The sequence below is a fragment of the Bos mutus genome, chromosome 25 (assembly GCF_027580195.1).
Source record: "Bos mutus isolate GX-2022 chromosome 25, NWIPB_WYAK_1.1, whole genome shotgun sequence".
NCBI lineage: Eukaryota > Metazoa > Chordata > Mammalia > Artiodactyla > Bovidae > Bos > Bos mutus.
Genome location: NC_091641.1, coordinates 35,405,087 through 35,426,933, shown reverse-complemented (window position 1 = coordinate 35,426,933; position 21,847 = coordinate 35,405,087). Strand labels below are relative to the sequence as shown.

At 43.3% G+C, this 21,847-nt stretch overlaps 1 protein-coding gene across 8 annotated transcripts in view; it reads left to right on the top strand.

Moving 5' to 3' along the window:
• RBFOX1 (RNA binding fox-1 homolog 1) overlaps positions 1-21,847 on the top strand; it is a 442,476-nt gene that overhangs the window by 414,561 nt on the left and 6,068 nt on the right. For 4 of the 8 annotated variants that reach the window (XR_011462653.1, XM_070362802.1, XM_070362798.1 and 1 more), the window contains exon 12: positions 7,354-7,406. The exons of the other annotated variants lie outside the window; for them this stretch is intronic. Coding sequence is in view for 3 of the 4 variants with exons in the window: in XM_070362802.1 (XP_070218903.1) it covers positions 7,354-7,406 (53 nt within the window). In the remaining variant the exon portion in view is untranslated. The remainder of the gene's footprint in view (positions 1-7,353; positions 7,407-21,847) is intronic. 8 annotated transcript variants of the gene reach the window in all.

Below are 21,847 nucleotides of genomic sequence, written 5' to 3'. Positions count from 1 at the left end.
ATACTGATCACAAGCAAATCAGTCTTCCTTTCAAGGTGATAAAACTGAAATATAAATTAGATTATGAGCTTCGAGACAGCCAAGCCCAGTAATAGACCCTCCTCAGTGGTTTAAAGACCATGAGCATGGCCTCAAATTCCTTAAGCTTAGCTGGTTGCCTTGGAGAAGGAAATGGCAACCCACTCTAGTATTCTTGTCTAGAGAATCCTGTGGACAGAGGAGTCTGGTGGGCTGCTGTCCATAGGGTCGCACAGAGTCGAAAACGACTGAAGGGACTTAGCAGCAGCAGCAGCAGGGGTTGCTGGCCCATTGCAAGCCCTCCTTAAGCATGTGAGGAGTGAATGAATCACATCAGTAAACTGTTTAGCAAAGGCACCCAGTAGAACTGTAATAGGAGCATCTTTGTCTGCATGTTGTATTTATGCAGGAATCCATCATGGCTGGATTCCCCGAGAGTCCAGCAACTTTTTAAATCTGACCAACGACCTGATTAGTGTACCTTTCTACCTGAATTTTATGTGTCTAAAAAGAATCATCTGGTAAACATAGTTATTTAAAAAGTGAGAAATATACTGAACAATGTATTAATTACAAATGCCAATAATTAAAATATCAAGAACTATAAATGATGGACATCAACAGTAGCACAATTTAATTTAAAAAACAAAAGAACATGCAATTCTTATTTCCTGTAAAGGCAGGTACCTATGTTCAGAGAACATATGTGAGAAATTAGTTCTCAGTGCTGGCAGACATTAGAAACACCTGCATGGCTTTTTGGACCTACCTGGGTACCACTCTCCAGAATTCTGATTTAAATGACTGGATCTGGTCATGAATATGTTATATTTTAAAAGATGGTCTGATCATTGAAAGAAAAAGTGTTAGTCACTCAGTCATGTCCGACTCTTAGCAACCCCATGGACTGTATAGCCCACCAGCCTCCTCTGTCTTGGAATTCTCCAGGCAAGAATACTCAAGTGGGTTGCCATTCCCTTCTCCAGGGGACCTTCCCAACCCAGGGATCAAACCCAAGCCTGCTGCATTGCAGGCAGATTCTTTACCATCTGAGCCACCTGGGGAGCCCTGGTCATTGGTATTTTATATTTTTTAAAAGAATCTTAGAGTACTATAATGAGAACCTCTATAACTAACAGATACCCTGGAACTTATAGCTAGAATTAAATTAATTTTGTCCATTGCCATTTTGGGGCTGACATCTGTCAGACCAGAAGACTCCCTTCTCAGGCTGAAGGAATACTTTAGAAGATACCCTTGAAGGATTTTAATCACATACCTGTGTGTCTGTGTGTTAGAGTGAATATTCATAGCATTGGCTACAAGAAGAAACTCACTGTGAGTGGCATCAAGCCTGCATTTTGTGTAACAATAGAGACAAAGATTAACTAAAAGGCCAAAGAAGGGTAAATGACTAGCACCTTTAACAGTACAATTTAAGACCAGTATTATTTGATGGAAGGACATCTCCGGTCTGGCCTTTCCCTCCACCCCCACCTGGGTGGGAAGATTTCTCTGTATCTTATTCATACCTAATCCCTCACATCTCCTCCAGCAACCCTGGCTGGCTATTATTTTCATTTGACTCTTAGAATTCAGCCGTGGGTGGTTTGTCGAAGAAAAGAAAATTGCCGAGAGATGAGATTTAGCCTAAGATGAAAAGCAAGATATTAAGGAAAATATAGCAAGTTCCAGGACTCATTTAAGTGTTCCCACCAGCAGAGTCAGATCCAGTGTCTAGGTGGCCGGTCTGTGCAGAGGTGCCCAACCTTTCTGGCACCGGAGACTGGTTTTGTGGAAGAGTTTCTCCATGGATGGGGGTAGAGTTGGGGGATCCTTTGGGGATGATTCAAGTGCGTCACATTTATTGTGCAGTTTTTTCTATTGTTATGACATCAGTTCCACCTCAGATCATCAGGCCTTAGATCCCAGAGGTTTGGGATCCCTGATCTATGGAAATCATCATAAAACATCATGAAGTTTGGTAATAGATTAAAAGAGAAAAAGACTATGAAAATTCCTCCATAGACAAGCCACACCCATTATGGGCTCCATACCCTTTGTGGGAGCATCCCTGAGAAGAATCTTAGAGAGTGAATGAGACTTGGGGTCTTGGAATCTAAAAAAATAGAACAGATGAATGTATATAATAAACAGACTCACAGATCTAGGGAATAGTGGGGAAAGGAAGACAGGAGGGGTAACATAGGGATATGGGACTAATAGATACAAACTACAATGTATAAAAAGAAATAAGAACAAGGATATATTATAAAGTATGGGATACTTAGCCATTATTTTATAATAACTGTATATGGAGTCCAATCTAGAAAAATACTGAATCACTATGTTGTACACCCTAAACTAATATAATATTGTAAATCAGCTATACTTTAGTTATAAATAACAGAATAAAATATCAAAATATCTTGATTATGATTTTTATATTTAAGCAAAAAAAAAAACAAAAACACAAGAGTCTTCACTCAATGCAGCTATCTCGAGTTTACCTCCATCCGTTAACATCTCGTTCACATTACATGACCTTTCTCTGTCTCTGTTACCTTATCTGTGAAGATGGGGAGGATAAGAGAGATTGTCAAGAAAAATAAATGAATGAATACATACATACAGCACTCAGCAACCACCTGTCATGGATAAGTGCTCCATCACTGTTAGCTAGTGGCCCTTTGGTGTCCACATTCCAAAGGATCGAAAGGAACACAGCCTTCTGTCTTGTGCTCAGTAATTGACTATATCCTCATTTTTCTTAAATTAGTCATCCTCTCTTCTTCCACAAAGCCTCCCTCTATCCAGCAGTCTTCTGGGAAAGGCAGGCTTTGAAGCGAAAATGAAAATGAATTTGCAAGAGATGTCTCAGCAAGTTTTCCCAAATTTCTCCATGGTAAAAAAAATTACCCAGGACCACAATTCCCTCCCTGGAGGTCTTGTCCAGATAATCAGACTTCTCTCCTGGAAATTCTCATGCAGGTGGTCAGGGCTGAAACCCAGACATCCATATTTTTTAACAAGCATTCTAAGTAATTGTCTTCAGGGAAGTTTGAGACATTCTGGAGTAGAGGGAGGGGTCAAAAATGGGGACGAATTATAGGTTAAAAAAAACAACAACATGGAAAAGAGAATTAGATGCAGACTTACTAGGAAAAAAATGGCAAGACCCTGCCAAGATGAGCTTGAGTAAACCCATCGGGAAGAAGAGGATCAGAGGAGGAAGCAAAAACAGAGAGCATGATATTATGGCCACATTTCATCAGCTTCTCCTGCAGAAATGGGGTTTAAAGTTCATTCTCTGAGAAGGCTTTCAGAAAGTAAAAGTAACCAGTCCTGGGTCATGTGTGGTTTTCTATGATCCAGCCTCAGAAACCATGTAACTAGGTTGTCTCAGAGACCAGCACGGAAGGTGGCAAAATGGAAGTTGCAAGAGAAGCAAAATCTATAACCAATTCCGTGTTCCAACCCCCTTTCCACTCTGCATTTGTAGCATCCCCAGTGCTTTGTGGCCATGGCTGAGCAACCGCTGCCTCTTTTCAGACTCACTCCCAGACCCATGAAGTCAGGACCCACCAGAGCAGAGTTCAGCTATCCCAGGCGGTGCTAGTGGTAAAGAACCCACCTGCCAGGTCAGGAAAGGGGTCAAATCCCTGGGTCAGGAAGATCCCCTGGAGGAGGGCATGGCAACCCACTCTAGTATCCTTGTCTGGAAAATCCCATGGACAGAGGAGCCTGGTGGATTTCAGTCCATAGGGTCGAAAAGAGTAGGTCACGACTGAAGCAACTTAGCACACGTGAATCTAGGAGGGCTTCCCTGGTGAGTCAGTGGTAAAGAATCTGCCTGCCAAGCAGGAGACATGGGTTCAATCCCTGGGTCAAGAAGATCCCCTGGAGAAGGGAAATGGCAACACACGCCAGTGTTCTTGCCTGGAGAATCCCATGGTCAGAGGAGCCTGGCATGCTGCAGTCCATGTGGTCACAAAGAGTCAGTCATGTCTTAGACTTAGAATTGCTACTTAACATCACCATGAATCTAGGAGCTGCCAAGGTGAGAACCAGTCAACTAGACAGGTGCTTCTCTCTTGGCTGTGTAATACACTCACCTGGAGGTCTTTAGAAACTATTGATGCCTGAGACCCACTCCCAGAGCTACCCATTTAATTGGTCACTAGGTTTTCTAGAAGCTCACTGGGTGTTTACTCTGTCTGGCCAAGGTTGAGAAAGATTCTGCCAGACTTAATCATTGACAATCATTGAACAAACCAGTTGGCTAAAAAATCAGATCTAACTGCGTTTGAAGTTTACATCCTCAGGTCTGAGTCGAGAGTGAGGAGCAGACTAGGATTAGCAAAAGGGGACAGGGCCCAGGCCAGCCTCCTTTCCCCTCTTAAGAGTTGACCCGGATGTCCAGAGCACACCTGGGTTGCTCTGATCACTGAGTTTTCCTGTCACTTAGGGCACAGCAGACTGCTTTGCTACATTGTTAATCTCTTTGATCACACCTCTCTCTGGTCATTTGGAGTAAATGATTTCACGGAGAGGGTTGGATCATTTATGGGCAATCTAAGATAAATAGTTTATCTTCAAGTTAAAGCAGGGAGAAACAGAACCACATAAAAATGTCCTAACAGAGGAGGCAGGGCTTCCCGGGTGGTTCAGTGGTAAAGAACCCCCCTGCCAATGCAGGAGACCCAATCCCTGGGTCGGGAAGATCCCCTGGGGAAGGAAGTGGCAACCTGCTCCAATATTCTTGCCTGGAAAACCCCATGGACAGAGGAGACTGGCAGGCTATAGTCCATGGGATTACAAAAGAGTTGGACATTACTTAGCAATTAAACAACAGCATCAGAGGGGACATAGACACCACAGTGAAACCCGCCCCTTCTTCTCCTCATTCCTCTCTTGACCTGATCTGTGGGGTATCCCTTGCCAGGCTCTTATTTGACAGGCATTTTCTATTAACTGTACTCATAATCAACTGATGAAAGAAAGTGTAGTTTAGAGGGAGATGTGATCACACAGGCTGACTCCAGGGAATTAATGAGCTCTGTAAAAACCATACTTTTCTGAGAGGATAGACTTCCTGGGATGGAGGGAGATTGCTTGTGTGGATTAAAAAAATAAAAGTCAGTACAGAATTAATACATCTGAATGGCTACTGTTTTTTAGAAATATGTTTATATATCTTTTTGGCATTGCTGCAGAGTCCATGGCACCTTCCTTTAAATATCACTGTTGATGATAACTCTAAAGTTTGATATAGGCTTGATTTGATAGTCAGAGGTCATCTGAGGCAACTCTTCTGAAGACAGTGAGTCATCAACAGGAGTAGTTGCCTTTGTTTGGAAATTTACTCAGGAATCAAAGGCACTGAAAAAGCCAAACGGATTATTAAAAAAAACAAACAAAAAACAAAAAAATAAGAAGAATATGGAGAAAGAGTAGCATTTTTTTTAAAGAGCAAATATATCATGTCAAAAAGAAGAGGGCTATGAAGGACAATCATCACATTTTCTAAAAACCTGGTACAATTCAAGAAAAGGGTCTAGTTTCTTTATAATCATACTTGTAGGCTATATTTTTACAAAGGTTCTCTCTTCATCGGACCATTTATTTTTTTATTATTTCTGTTGTTGCCTCCCATGGTTTTCCCGGAATCTAGCATGCTTGACAGTCCCTTAGGGAAAATTCAGAGGAGAGATTCAAGGTAGTACTGTCTTTAGGATGAGTGAGTAGGGATGCGATGGAGCCACCTCATGAACAAGGCCCTGCCTCGTTGATAAGTGAATAGCTGTTCCAAAGAGCTTGTCTCTTTGGATAAACCAGATGACCCTTCTTGGTTACTGTAGGTTGTTCTTATGGGTGTGCTAGAAACAGAGGTCCTTCCAAAGTGCTTGTTTGATCCACCCAATAATATATTTGTAATTTGAGCTATCTATGTCTTATGCCTCTAGAGTCAGTCCAAGGTGAGCAAGTCAAAACAGATATTCAACTCAAGCATCTTCATTTTCAGGGATATTAAGTTTAGTGCTCCTCAAACCTTGAAAATTTGATGCCAGGTACTTATGGGGCCTGAAAAGTTTGTGTCAGAGCTGAAAGATAGCCAACATCTAAAGACACTGACTTTGTTTTAAGAGAGGTAATAAATGAACTTAGTTATGACTTTTATTACAGTGGATGAGAAACATAAAAAATGCTGTCCTCAGATCACATATGAGTTTTGTTAAGATTTCATTGTCATGGCAATGATGAAAATCTTCAGCTGAATGTTAGATTCTAGTGAATTTCCAAGTGGTAGCTCCATGTATATTTCAGGGAGTTACCTTCTGCAACAGGAAAACTTTCTTAAGATGTTTTAAGAGATGCTCAATCACTAGACCAATCAAACTGAAATGCATTTGTCTTGGTTCTAGATGATTCCCATGCACAGAAGACTCTAACAAATAAGAATTAGAAGCCTTAGTACTCCTACCTCTGAGGCATTTAAGAGCCTTGCCGATCTCATTGGGACATTTTTGTAATCTGCCTGACACAGATGTTCTTATTTCTAGAGAAACAGACAGTACCCCTGGATTAGAATACATTACCTTGTGGAAATGCCACAGTTGGAAACATCTTAAGAGACTTTTATCATCTTTCTGGATTTATTAAATCAAAGTGAAATAGCGTTTTCCATTTTTATTTTCTTTTTTAATACTGCATCGTTAAAAATAATTTGGCAAGACAGGGTTTATTTCAATTGATGAGTTCTCTTACCTTCTTTATGTAGCAAGCCTCATTTGGTGAGAAAATTATTATCCATAACACAACACCATTTAACGTTCTCTTCAGAAATGATGGCATTGCTTTTTCTTTCCTTTAAAAATTTTTTTAATATTATACTATAATAGTAATAAAGTCTGGAATTGTATGATTTTCCTAGCTAGTTGCAGTATACTCTTTTTCTAATGTCTATTTTTTTCTTTTTAGCATAGTCTCCTTTGAGTGTAAGAAATCCATAGAAGCTCAGTTTGAAAAACCCTAAGCCTTAGAAACCCACCCTGGCATGATAACATGTTAGTAACACATAGTATTAATATCTCATGCAACAGCTATACATGGTCCATGTTCTGACATCACCATGATTTTGTGGAAGGGTTCCCTCGCATGCCTGTTTCATGATCTTCCTCAACTCTCCAAGCCCACAATAGCAACACATTTCCTTGCAACATCCATTCAAACTCAGCACCCTTCCCTTACCTCATCTGACTACATCGAACCAATTGGCAGAGAGTGCATTTCCCTGTGAGCGAGCAGTATTGTGAATTTTATCTTCTCTTCCAGAAATCAGTTCGTCTTCGTTGCAGCAGATGAAATTTCTTGTAACACCTCTGCAGGTAACAAACATCGCTACTTCTTGGTGCATCCATCCGACTCTCAGTATCCTTTGTTTTTCTTTTTTTCCCTTCACATGCTGCAGTCGGTCATGCTAGAAGGTTGAGTTAAAAAAAAAAGTCATATCTTTGCAGTATAGCTGGAGCTTTTAGGCTCTGCTGTCTAAAAAGACAGTAGGCATTTTGCTAACTTGGATGTTTTATTTCCGGTTTTAATAATACATGATCCAGAAAAGTAAGACTATATTGAATGAAGCCACAATAAAATATTACAGTATAATCAGTGCTCTTAACATTAAAATACTGAATAGGGGAGATTTAGGCACACAGGCATGGGACTTCTATGTTTTGGGACGTATTATGTCTGGGTTCACATGGGTTTCTGTGGGATTATTTGGGATCTTTATGGAATGACTGTTTTATATTATAGGCCCTAAAAGACTGACTCTATAAAGCGGGAGGCATTGGGGAATATAATAATCTCTGTCTTATAAGAAGAGGATCTTCATTCCATTAGTTAAAGATCTATTTCCTTTCTTTTAACACATATTATAAGTAGTAAGGCATGAGAGAGACAGAGTCTTCTGTTTTTAAAATCAGTCAATTAGCAAGTGGAAATTGCCCAGTTGCATGGTGTGTCCATCAAAATAACGCCTGTCTTTTTACTTTGATGTGGTTCAGAACAGTTGTGTTTGGACTTTCATTAGCATGGAATTACTTGATTAAATGTCAAGATAGGTGAGTTGCCTTAACTAACAACAGAATTCTTTTATTTATTTATTTATTTTGCTTTTAAGCCTAAACTGTGACCCAAACAATGACTAGGAGATCTTACCCATGTGTTGCTTTTAGCCAAGAAGGGAGGAAATGACAGCTCATCCCCATGTCATTGAGTGTGCCATGACCTTCAAAAGCATACATTAAACAGAGCCCAACATATAGACATTCATCTGTCACCAATCACATGTTATCAATAGCACAGTGAACAAAGGCATGTTTGCAGCGCTTCATCCCCTGCTTAGGGTCTTTGGAGAGAAAGACATCAGGGGAGCAGGGAGAACTAGAAACAGGCACCCAGCCCTCCCTGATCTATTTCACTGATAGTTTCAGTCTCAATATTTTTAATGGGTTACAGTGTTCCCCTGAGAGAGCCTGAAATATACATGCTCACATGATAAAGCGCTAGCTTACAACCTTCCTAGAAAACCCTGCTCTTTCCCTTCTAACCCCTAGCCTCAAGTATCTCTATTTCTACTGTGAGAGATGGTGAATTCACTAATGCCTAATGGTAGAATGTAGGGAGTCCTATTACTGGAGGTGGTTGGGGGGGACTATAGGAAAAGAGTCACTTAACCTTTGCAGAACCTACAGAGAGAATGGAGCACGCAACTGAAGGGGAAATCAGCTTGGGGTGGGGAGGAATGTCGGTTTAAAATGTTAATGAGCATCTTTTGTGGCTATGCTGGTCATCCAGAGCCTCCATCCTCCCAGTGAGCCTGAATGCATGTTCCAGTGTATCTTAGGCTCTATTTTGACATCATAAGTCAAACACTGCGAAGTTACCACCTAAGAGGTAGATATCGATTTTGCCCTGTGACTTAACAAACCCTGCCTTGTAAGCAAGTGGTCTGCACACAATACATCGAGGAGAAGCTGCAGATAATGAAAGTTTGCCCGAATCGAGAGAGTGTCTTCGCCTACCTTGTCTAATTTAGGATGGCTGCTCTGTAAATTCATAATGAATTGCTATTGATCAAATTTCAAATTGAGAGAGATATCCCTGTGGCTTTGATGGTCATATTAATAATATGTTGTATGCTTCATAAAGTTCAATTTGAACTCTGAATTTTGAATCAAGCGTGAAAAAGGAGACACCCATATCCATCAAATGTGAATTATCTCCTAGCCAGATCACTCTCCTCACAGAATGAAAATGAAAAATCAGAACTGTGCAGTCAACAAAGGTTGTGACTCATGGTTTCAATGAAGTCTTGCTCACAGGCTGGGAAAAAACCCAGGGCACCCACACCCTAAGCAACCCAACCATCTGGAATTCTCCCCTCTCTATATAGAATAACACTCCTTGTTGTTCAGCTGCTGTCATGCCTGATTCTTTGTGACCCTGTGGACTGCAGCACACCAGGCTTCCCTCACTATCTCCTGGAGTTTGCTCAAAACTCATGTCCATTAAGTTGGTGATGCCATCCAAATATCTCATTCTCTATTGCCCCCTTCTCCTCCTACCCTCAGTCTTTCCCAACATCATGATCTCTTCCAGTGAATCAGCTCTTTGCATCAGGTGGCCAAAGTGTTGGAGCTTCAGCTTCAGCATCAGTCCTTCCAATGAATATTCAGGGTTGATTTCCTTTAGGATAGACTGGTCGGATCTCCTTACTGTCCAAGGGATTCTCAAGAGTCTTCTCCAACACCACAATTTGAAAGCATCAATTCTTCGACGCTCACACTCCTTAGGGTGGGTCTGTTGAATCCTCATGTCTCCTGGATTTCAGTATTTGACCTCAAGAGGCAACTTATCCTATTTAAATGGGGGGAAAAAGCGATTGATAAGATGCTTAAAATCTGTTTGGAGGGCCTGATCGATTTGATACCTGAATTTCTTATAAGTATGCATTACTTTATGTGGCTGCCTATGGGGGCAGAGATGGCCAGACAGTTTTGTCTTGGCTTGGGGCAGAGGTGGTGAATTACAGATCATCCAATAGGAACAACAGGAACTCTGAAGAGCTTTTCTTTCTGTTCCCAAAGGAAAAGTGAAGATGCTTCCTTGGGTCTTTGATAGAGACACCCAAGTTATTTTGGTAGAGCCAAAATATCAAATATTGATTCTCCTTTGCTAGACACATAGAAGAAACTTGCATGTGTTGTTTATGCGATTCCATTCACATGGGAATGTATTTTTGTTGTTAGTGGTATTGGTTGTTTTCTTCTTAATTTTGTTTCTGAAAGACACGTGTTTACGTGGCTGTCTCATCCACCTTGAACACACCCATGGCTTTCACATTCTGCAACATCAAGAACCTTTGATGAGCTGGATTCTGCAAAAGATGGAAAAAAGGGCAGTGGTTTTTCCTCCTCTTCCATCCAAGTCCTTCCTGTCGCTGGGGTTCATTGGAACTTTCTTTAAGACTGGTCAGGGGTTGTAGTTGTAGCAGAATGTGTGAGTCTTATACAAAAACAGAGGTTGAAAAGCACGTGACTTATTTTGATAGAACTGCTGGAAGTTCATGTCAGTTAATTTGTACATGTTGGGTCTTCACTGTTCCATATATCACATTAAATAAGTCGAGAGAAGGCTTTCCTTCCAAGAGCCTCCATCCTAGTGCAGACCAGACCTCAAGTGATAGGATGATACTGGAGGATCAGCTGTGGTCTGACTTCTTTTTTTTATGATAAATTGGACTGCTTCGTGGATTGCAGTGTGACCAGAGCAGAAGAAAGGGAATCTTGCAGCAGACCCCATGAATGAGCATATAATGTACTTGCATGTCAAGTTATGGGCTTCCCGGTGGCGCTAGTGGTAAAGAACCTGCCGGCCAATGCAGGAGTCCTAAGAGACGCTGGTTCAATCCCTGGGTTGGGAAGATCCCCAGGAGGAGAGCATGGAAACCCACTCCAGTATTCTTGCCTGGGGAATCCCATGGACAGAGGAGCCTGGCAGACTACAGTCCACGGGGTCACAAAGAGTGGGACACAACTGAAACGACTTAGCACGCACGCATGTGGAGTTATGCAATAGCTATAATGAATCAAAAAGCAAGGATAGGGTAGAAAGTAAGTCGCAATGCTCCTTTATATTCACCGATCAGAGATGGCCTCTCTGAGAGGGTGACACTTGAGCTGGGACCTGAATCGAGCCAGGGTGAGAGTCAGGTGAGTAACCGTGGAACTGGAAGCATTTCAGGCTACAGCAGTAGCACGTCCGGAGGCGCTGTGGTCGACGCATGCATGAAATGTTGAGGCTCGGAGCCTGTACAGAATATGAGTACAGGGAAATTTTCAGAGATAACATCAGAAAGACAGCCAGGGGTCCACACAAATTAGGACTTGGAGGTTACAGAAATCATTTAAGATTTTAAGTGTGATAGGAAGACACTGGAGGGTCGACAGTGGTTTTTTTTTTTTTTTTTAAATGATGAGTTGGACTGGTTTTTGGATTTGCAGTATGGCCAGAGCAGAAAAATACGGAGTCTTGAAGCAACCCAAGGAGGGGTGATGCTGACCTGGTTTAGGATGATGGCTGTAGAAGAGCTGAAAACTGGTTTATTAGGCTGCATTTTGACAAGAGAACAAACAGAATGTACCAGCAGATTAGAGAGATGTGCAAGGACCAATTTGTGTTAGATGCCCGCACCTTCCCTCTTCCTCCCATGGTGTATCGGTCATTTCATTGAAGAGTTAAGACCTTTTGAGAGCAAAGAAGACAAGCCCTTCACCCCTGCAGTAAATAACTGTCCCCCGGATAAGCTTCCCTGGTGGCTCAGAGAGTAATGAGTCTGCCTCCACTGTGGGAGACCTGGCTTTGATCCCTGGGTGGGGAAGATCCCCTGAGGAAGAAAATGGCAACCCACTCCAGTATTCTTGCCTGGAAAATCCCATGGACAAAGGAGCCTGGCTGGCTACAGCCCATAGAGTTGCAAAGAGTCCAGACATGACTGAGAGCTTCACTTTCACTTTCAGATAAACTTTGTTGAATTCCCCAGGTTTAGTCATAACTTGCTGTCATTTATTGTGCATAGTCCATGTACTAGCAAGTATGATAAATTATATACAGTGTATACATATATGCATGTATGTATATATATATGTATGTATGTATACATGTGTATAAAATTCATTACAGTATCTGAGTGGGGCAGACGTTACTATCACCGTTATTTGCAAATTTCAAAAGAACAATATGCCTCAAACCCAGAGAGGTTTGGTAACTTGGCCATGGTTACCATGGTTACACAGGAGTCTATCTGATGCCACTGTTCCTTCCACTGAACTGCACTGCCCCCAAGTGCTCCTTTCATCTTGACCTTGGACGCTTGGTCTTCACCTCCAGGTGGAATTCTGCATTCTTCAGTCGTGCTGTCTTGCTTCTAGAAAACCAGTATTTGTGAACTGGGAGTGGGCATAGTTGTTCAAATTTGGAGGACCCAGGTGGTTCAGAGGGTAACGAATCCTTCTGCAATGCAGGAGACTCAGGAGACACGGGTTCGATCCCTGGGTTGGGAATATCCTCTAGAGAAGGAAATGGCAATCCACTCCAGTATTCTTGCCTGGAGAATACCATGGATGGAGGAGCTTGGCGGGTTGCAAAGAGTCGGACATAACTGAGTGACTGAACACACATGCAGTAGGATTAGCTATTTATTAATTGTTTTCTTTAAAGCAATTATAACTAGGTATATACAAGGATATTTATTTTCTTCAATATTTTTGAAAAATTGCTGTCAACCTGAGTACCCAACAATGCAGTGGGTAGATAGATTAAAATATAATATCATTAAACAATAGATTATTATGACACAACTGAAGCAACTGATCACCACCACCAGGGAACTAAATGATTCTCTAAACAGATGGTCCAGTGGGAGTTTATTTGCCGTGGCCCCGTCTCCTTCATACAGCTCGTGTGTGCTGAGCACATGACGTGTGGGGCCCAGGCCTAGGGGCGCAGGACTGAGTGGCAAAGAGAAAATACTGCACATCCAGGAGGACAGAGGGGGACACCAGCCAATGGTGTTTTAGAGCAGTTCTCCAGAAATCTTTCCTTTGCTGAAAAGCAGTGGCTAAAAATCAACAGAGAAGATAAACCGTGCCCTGGAAAGTACCAGACACTTTGAGCTTGTTGTTTTGGCTACCAGTTGCCCCCTGCTTTGGGCAGCTTGTGCACATGTTTATGTGTCTCTGGGATGCAGGTGAGGCTGGGTCTCCATCTGGCAGCAAGTTTCACACCTTCTACCATGCCAGGTACCATCATGTTGGTTGGGAAGCCAGCCCAGGGACAGACTCTCAGTCCTTTTTGAGCACTTGATACAGACACGTGGGGCCTGGGAAGAAGCCTGGACCAACACTCCTGCAAACGCTGCTGAAACCAGTCTCCCTGGGGCAGTGGGTTGCTGTCCACTTTTATTAGAGACATTATTTATCAAGCTTGGGGCCACAGTGGGGAGTATCACTACCCCCTTCCATCTTTTTATTCCCCACTAACCTGAACACACACACAGATACTTGCACACCCAGGCAGCCGCACTAAGGCTTCAGATACTGTTTAGAAGAAACTTCTAAATTGACCATTCCTCTAATTGATCCTTCAGCAAATTTCATCTAAGGGTCTCTCCTTTCCATTTTGGCGATCTGATTATTCAGCAAAGTTGTCATGCAGCAAATCGATCGGTAGTTAATTGGTCTGTTTCCAGTAAAGTGTGATGTGTGTTCTAATAGGGGAAGCGCAGGGTGCTAAGGGAACATGCAGGGAAAGGAATTTAGTGAAGATCTTCCGAGTGTTGACTGAGTGCTTACAGTGGACCAGACACAGTTCAGAGCCTGTTACATGCAATAATAATACCTCCTAAAAATGAAATGTCTTTATCAGTTTACTTATGAACATTAACGATGTCTAGAGAGCTCTGAATTAGCCTGAGAAAGGGAGGGTTAATCAGGGCAGATTAAAAAAAAAATATACAACAGCAGGTGTCAAATGTCAGATTGGGTGATGATCACCTGCAGAATTTATTACACATGCATAAACAACAAGGTCCTACTGTACAGCATGGAGAATTATATCCTATGATAAACCGTAATGGAAAAGAATATTTTTATTTATTTATTTTTAAAAATTTTATCAGAGTAGAGTTGCTTTACAATGTTGCATTAGTTTCTGCTGTACAACAAAGTGAATCAGTTATACATATATCCCCTCTTTTTTAGATTTTCTTGCCATTTAGGTCTTTATACAGTATTGAGGAGAGTTCTCTGTGCTGTGGGCTTCCCCGGTGACTCAGTGGTAAAGAATCCCCCTGCAGTGCAGGAGATGCAGGAGATATGGGTTCGTTCCCTGGGTCAGGAAGATCCCCTGGAGGAGGGCATGGCAGTATTCTTGCCTGAAGAATCCCATGGACAGAAGAACCTGCTGGGGTACAATCCATGGGGTTGCAAAGAGTCAGACACGACTGAGCAACTTTCAGCATGTTTGCCCTGTGCTGTATAGTAGGTCCTTCTTAGCTATCTATTTTATATACAGAGTGTATATATGTCATTTCCAGTCTCCCAGTTCATCCCACCCCTTCCTTCCTTCTTTGGTATTCTTACGTTTGTTCTCTACATCTGTGTCCCTATTTCTGCTAGTGAAGTAAGTCAGAAAGAGAAAAGCAAACATCATAGAATATCACTTATATGTGGCATCTAGAAAAATGGCACAGATGAACTTATCTGCATAATGGAAAAGAATAGTTTAAAATGTGTATATATCTGTAACTGAATCCCTTTGCTTTACAGAAGAAATTAACAAACATTGTAAATCAACTATATTTCAGTTGAAAAGTACTAAAACTGAAAAAAAAAAAAATACAGATTCCACTCCATCCTGCCTTCTCCATGCCTCAGAAATTCCAGTTCCTAGATTAGGAGATAGAGCCTGACAATCAAAGTTCTTAGGAGTTTCCCCAGACCGTTCTCACAGAGGAGACCTCAGCTCACACTCCAGGAAACATTGACTTGACCCGTCAGGAATCTTTTGTCTTTCAGTGAGGAGAACATTCTGTAGATTTTTCTGGAGTCGTTCTCTGCAACATGGTGACCGATTACCATGTGGCCATGGAGCCCTCTGGAACGTGCTTGGTCCATGTAGACGTGAGCTCTCAGCGTACAATACACAGTAGATTTCAACAATGAAAATTGTTGTATGAACAATAGTATGAACATAATGTAAAGTATGTCACGCATTATCTTTATGTCAGTGACACATTGAAATGATACTATTTTTAATCTGTTGGATCAAATTAAAATATAAAAATAAATGACACCTATTTTCCATTTTATTTTTTTAATGTGGCTACTGGGAAACTTACAATGTCCTATGTAGCTTGTCTTTCGGGCTCTTATCATATTTCTATCAGAGAGCCACGTTTTCATTCATTTTGCTCCAATGAATATTGAAAGAGTATGTGTGCCCCAGGAATGGGTCTCTTAGCAGCAAGGATGCTCACCTGAAATTAAAATATTTCGACAGTTAACCTGAACATTGGTAGTGTGTCGTGTTGTTCAGTCACCGTTGTATCTGCCTCTTTGCAACCCCATGGACTGCAGCACGCCAGGCTTCCCTGTCCTCCGCTATCTTCTGGAGTTCGCTCAGACTCATGTCCAGTGATGCCGTCCAGCCATCTCATCCTCTGTCACCCTCTTCTCCTCCTGCCCTCAATCTTCCCCAACATCAGGGTCTTTTCCAGTGGGTCTGCTTTTTGCGTCAGCTGGCCAAAGTACTGGAACTTCAGCTTCAGCATCAGTTCTTCCAATGTGTGTTTGACTTTATGTTTTAATTTTGCCTCTGAGTGTGTGTGTGTGTGTCTATACGCACTGTAGCGGGACATCTCTAGGGCACAGGCCCAGAATCTGTCTCCCTTTCATCCCATTAAAACCATTGATCTGCTTACATAGATAGGGCTTGGAGGTTGCTGTACCCAGGGCTTCAGAAGGAGAACTCAGTTTGGGAGTAGTTCTGACACAGGTATTCCAAGGGTTTTACTGGAGGAACCCCACGTGGAACAGAGAGAGGGCAGGAGCCAAAATTCTCTTAGTCTTTTAAAACAAATGTATCTGTTTATTTGGATGCACTGGGTCTTCGTTGCTGTGCGGGCTTTCTCTAGTCACGGTGTGCAGGCTTCTCATCAGGGTGACTTATCTTGTTGCGGAGCTCCGGCTCTCGGTGCCTGGAATTCAGTAGGTGCCCCGTGGCATGTGGAATCTTGGGCCTCGAACCCATGGAATCAAACCCGTGTCCCGTGCATTGGCAGGCGGGCTCTTAACCACTAAACCACCAGGGAAGTCCATCCCCGCTACTTTGGAGGAAAAGAATCATGAGACTGAAAAAGGCAGTCTGCGAAGATAATCATTTCAAATCCAAGCTAAGGAAGTGAGCCACAGGAGAGTTCAGAAATGTCAGCGTCGGGCTGTGGTAACTCTTTAGCTCCTCTTGGAGAATGTCTTCTGCCTCTACTCTGTCCTTCTTGGAGGTTTTGAGTTATGGGATTGATTCTGCTTTCTGACTTGCATGTCTTGGGAAGCTTTTAGAAAAGCCCTGGTCACCTGCGTGGTCTACAATTATAGAAGTCATTGCCTAGATGAGACTAGGAGAAAGCTGCAGTTGTCATAGAGGAATATTCCCTAGTGAGTGCCTTCACCAATGCCAGCTGAGCATTGAGGTCTGAGACCACAGGGGCAGAAAGGGGAGCATTTCCTGGCTAAACCATCGCTCTCCAAATCGCAGGTCATGAGGACCATGGGGCCGTGTTTAGGGCCCTCCTTGTACACTCTGTGGGAGGTATGTGGCTGGTGTGTATTAAGCTCCCAATAGCTTCCAGACTCTGTCTTAGATCTGATTATGAAGGCACTATAGCTCTAACGGCATTGCAGATTCTGGGAGTGCGCATTTTGATCCTTTGTCAGGGATCCTGGTTTGAATGCATACTCTGTAGCGCTTCTCATCATGGTGGGGACTTGAGCGTTGGCACCTTCTTGCTGCCTTGGGACCGTCTAGGAGAGCTCCACCACACTGGGAGCCTCATTGGAGGACTGAGCCTATTTTATTCATCTTTCTGCCCCCAGGGACACCCCCCCCCTGCCCCCCAGCTATCTTTGGGACAGGAGGCGTGGGGAGGTGATGCTGAAATAAGAATAAAAGGTCTCAGGAGCATAAAGACTGTGACTTCAAATATACAGAGCGAACTCTATGGAGTGAAGTTAATGACAGTGTTCTTCCTATGCCCCTATAAGAAAATCACTTGACTGTTAGAACCTGGGGGCATGGTACCCACATGGCCCTACTGTATTTCATTCACACCCAGCTTGTGGCAGCTGGACTTAGAAGATGTTAATAATAAGTAGTATTTACATTTCTCAGTTGGGTTGACAAAGCTCTTACACAAACACAGGTTCATATTCCCCATTCAGCAGGCAGCTTATGTATTCATTTGACTCCGGCATATCAAGTTCAGATATAGCCATTGAAACTACATGTGTAACTCATAAATGACCGAAAGCATCCATGAATTGATCGCTAGAACTACACGCGATGCTGATCCTTCGGGTGCTTCTGCAGACCAAACGGCCGAGCAGGAGAGGTCAGCTTATGAAATTCTGTAGAAGAACCCTTGTAACATAATCTCCCCTCTCTGTAGATGGCTTTTAAATGCCCCTGGTTTCCTTTCATGCACTTTATCTGTGAATTAGGCAGAGCTCAGACCGAGCAGAAATCATTTTACAAACAAGGAAGATGAGGTTCAGGGAGTTCCCTGCATCACTGATCAAGGACATTGCAAAGGGAGAACTTGAACCTGGATCTTCTGGCTCCAAGCCTTTGTCCTCTGCGGGGCAGGCCAGCCTCTTGGTTTTCTTGTTGCAGAGGTCAAAAACAGACGAGGGTTCATTATGGCCTTGAGCTACAGCAAACTAGACAGCAGAGCAGTTATGTCTCACTTTGACTTTGTTTTTTTCCCTTTGATGAACTTGGGCTTCCCTGGTGGTTCAGACACTCAAGAATCTGCTTGCAGTACAGGAGATCCGGGTTCAATCTCTGGGTCAGGAAGATCCCCTGGAGAACGGAGTGATGAACTTAATGGCAACTTGGCCTCTGTGAACTCTCAGGGGTGATGGGAAATAACACACTGTGTATTTTGAGACTCAAGGAGCTTTTCTTCTGAGCATCTCGAAGTGTTTTGATTGTCTCTGGGAGCAAGTGATGTAGAATCTTCAGAAAGCATAGCTCCTAGGATCGTGGCTACTGACAGAAAGGTTATGGTGGATACCAAGGTCTTCCCAGGCCTCTTGTCTCTCCTTAGTCCTCCTTCACTCAACAAGTGGCATTGGCTTGCTCCCTCGTTCACCTGCCCCCTAGTTAGTGCTGTGCTAGACCGTGGAGAGAAAGCAGGAAACAAGATAGACTCAGCCCAGCCCCTGGGGGTGGGGGTGGGGCTGGCATTCCAGAAGGGGCACAGATACACAGTCAAGTCAGGAAGTAAGTCACCAAAATGAATGGAGATCTGCTCCATTAGGTGAAGGATGGGGATGTGGTTGGAAAGTGCGCTTAAGAAAGAGCAGTCAAGGAGGCAGGCAGCACTGGGGAGCTGACGTTTGAGCTGAGAGGTCAAGGATGAAAGGGAGCAGCTCAGATGAGCTGGCCAGGGGGAGCTGGCCAGCTCTCCCAAGGGGAGAACGAATTTGCTCGCGTCCTGGGAGTCCTGATGAGCAAGGGGTGGGGTTGGGGGTAAGATGGGGGTGAGAGCAGGGCAGGGGTGACTCAGGCAAGTTGGATTTTATTCTACGATAAGTGGGAAATCATCGAAGGATTTTAAGCAAGGGCATTAAGTATGATTAGGCTCCAGTACTCTTGCCTGGAAAATCCCATGGACGGAGGAGCCTGCTAGGCTGCAGTCCATGGGGTCACTAGGAGTCGGACACGACTAAGCGACTTTACTTTCACTTTTCACTTTCATGCATTGGAGAAGGAAATGGCAACCCACTCCAGTGTTCTTGCCTGGAGAATCCCAGGGACGGGGAGCCTGGTGGGCTGCCATCTCTGGGGTCGCACAGAATCGGACACGACTGAAGCAACTTAGCAGCAGCAGCAGCAGGCTGATACAGATTTATATTTAAATAGATGGAAAGATAGGTGACAGGCAGCTAGGCAGATAGACAGATAGATAATAGACAGATTATAGATAGATAGCTAATTGGTAGATAGACAGATGATAGATAGATAGAGGTAGACAGATGATGGAGAGACAGAGATGATTGATAGATGATAGAGACAGTGATAAATGATAGATCATAGACACAAGTGATAGATGATAGAGAGACAGATAGACAGATAGATGACAGACAGAGATATAAATGACTGTTTCTGATTTGGTTCTGATGAAATACTGGCGGTTTATGTCAGGGTGGTGATGGTGTGAGTGACGTGGACATGTCTCACATTTCATCCTTGATTTCTGACCGGTGGGCTCTGGGGCCACGGTGAGCATCGGGGCCCAATTGTACACCTGTCCGCTTCGGCAGGGATGGCTGGTCCGCAGGGTGACGCCAGGCGCGGGTCTGTCCCCACGTGGTGTCCACCGGGCATTCCCCATCCTTCCCGCCGAGGTCCCTGGGAACCACCCCTCTTCCTCTGGACTCCGCCGCCGGAGGTCACTGGTGTGGCCAGCATCCCCGCAGCCTCGGTGGAGCTCCAGTCCACATCTTCCCTGATAACCTTGTGTCTAAATGGTGGTGTCACAGAAGGGCGTGTTTCGGGATTAGCATTTGAAAAGAAGCCTCCTTGCTTTCAGTTTGAGCTGACATGGTCCCTTTTCCTCTGTGGAGATGAAATTTATTAATCATAATAAAACCATCGGATTCTGAAGGTAGAGGTCACCCTGAGGAGCAAAAAGGAGCTTGCTCATTTATGAGGACCAGTTCGGCGCTGCTCTCCTTTTCTTCTGCCCTGGAAGGGAACGCTGCCAAACTGCTAGCTTGATTTTTCTTCGGAGGCTGACGCCCAGCCCAGAGTTATCGATGAATGACCATTAAAGGATGTGAGAGGAAAAGTGGGGGGTTACCTTTTTACATTCAGACCACCACTCTGTTGTCTCCTCAAAATGGGACATTTTTGCCACAGCAAAATCAGTCCCCAAATTAAAAAAAAAAAATAAAACTACTAATCATTGCTCTGAATTAGCATCTTCACCGCTTGTTTTGGAGGAACACCACGCTGTGGCATCATTTAGTAAATATCCAAGCATTTTTAGTTCACTTTTGCAATTTATAGCCAGTTCCTATAACCAGCTTTGCCAGTCGAAAATACATTAAAAATAATCCTATTACTTTTTTTTTTCCCTCCAGATCCATGACAGACTTTATTTTCTCATGAAATGAAAATCAACATCAAAGTCATCCATCATGTTCTTTTCTCCCTATTAGTAGCTGCTTCTAATTAGGGGTAAACGCCCCAGTTTCATGGGTAACCTCCATGAATAAAAGATTTATTTCAAAAAGTCATCATTCTTCTTGCTTTAACACACCCTGTCTTGGACATACATCTGCTTTTTTTTTCCTCCCTGAGAGAGGGGGAATCTTTGATTAAAGGCAGTTTCAGTGAGTCAAAGTCATAAAGGATGTCCCAAGGAATGAAAGCAAGAAGGGCTTACCTATTTGTTAGTTTCACTGAGAGATTCATCTCAGAAAAGAAACTCCTGTTCGTTTTGGGGATCAGGAGAATGCTGAATGTTGACGCTTTTGAGGATCGGGCGGAAGACTCGTGTAGATGATTTGAGCTCAGTGACCTTTGAAACAAGCAGAGGGCTTGGGAGTAAAGCATGTCCAATGAAAGCTTAGTATTTTGTTGTCCAGGCACTAAGTTGTGTCTGACTCCTTGCGATCCCATGGACTGCAGCACACCAGGCTTCCCTGTCCTTCACTATCTCCCAGAGTTTGCTCAAACTCATGTCCATTGATTTGATGATGCCATCCAGCCATCTCATTTTCTCTGTTGCTCCCCTTCTCCTCCTGTCTCAATCTTTCCCAGAATCAGGAGGTTAGTATAATCATTTTTTTTCCCCCAATCTGGAGTCTAACTCAGAGCCTGAGAGTTAGAAGGTTTTCCCCCTGGTTCTTCCTTCTCAGGCTTTATGATGTGAGATCCATCTAGTGCATTCTTATCCATCAAGTATGAGAAGGAAGATTAGAAGACAAGTAGGGAAAGAGGGGAGGAGAAGAATAAATCAATGCAAATTCGACCCCAAGGTTGATAGTATAGACCAATGACTTCTTCCTGGCTTGTTCCTTCCTTCTTTAAAGGAGTGTTCAAGATTCAAAAGCCGTTGATAATTCACACCTACCCCATCTAGTGGCTGGTTTACCCCTCCCCTAGCCACTGTGAATGTTGGTCACCAATGGTACCCAACTGCCTCTTTCTGCAGAGACTTACCCTCTCCCGAAGAATCACTGCAACTAGGAAGTTTATCCTCTGCCCTTCTAGGAAGTCTACAGCTAATGCTTAACTAACAAGAGCATTAAAAAAGCCAACCCACTTGCCTCCAGCTGGGATCAACTTTGGGGTGCAACTCAGGATTAGGGAGAAGTTAGTTTTCAGCTCAGAACTGATACACCCTTGGTTCTCTATTTTCCCTTTCTCTGAGCTGCTTGCCTCTCCCTCCTCTTAAACGTACAGCCCCCAACAAATC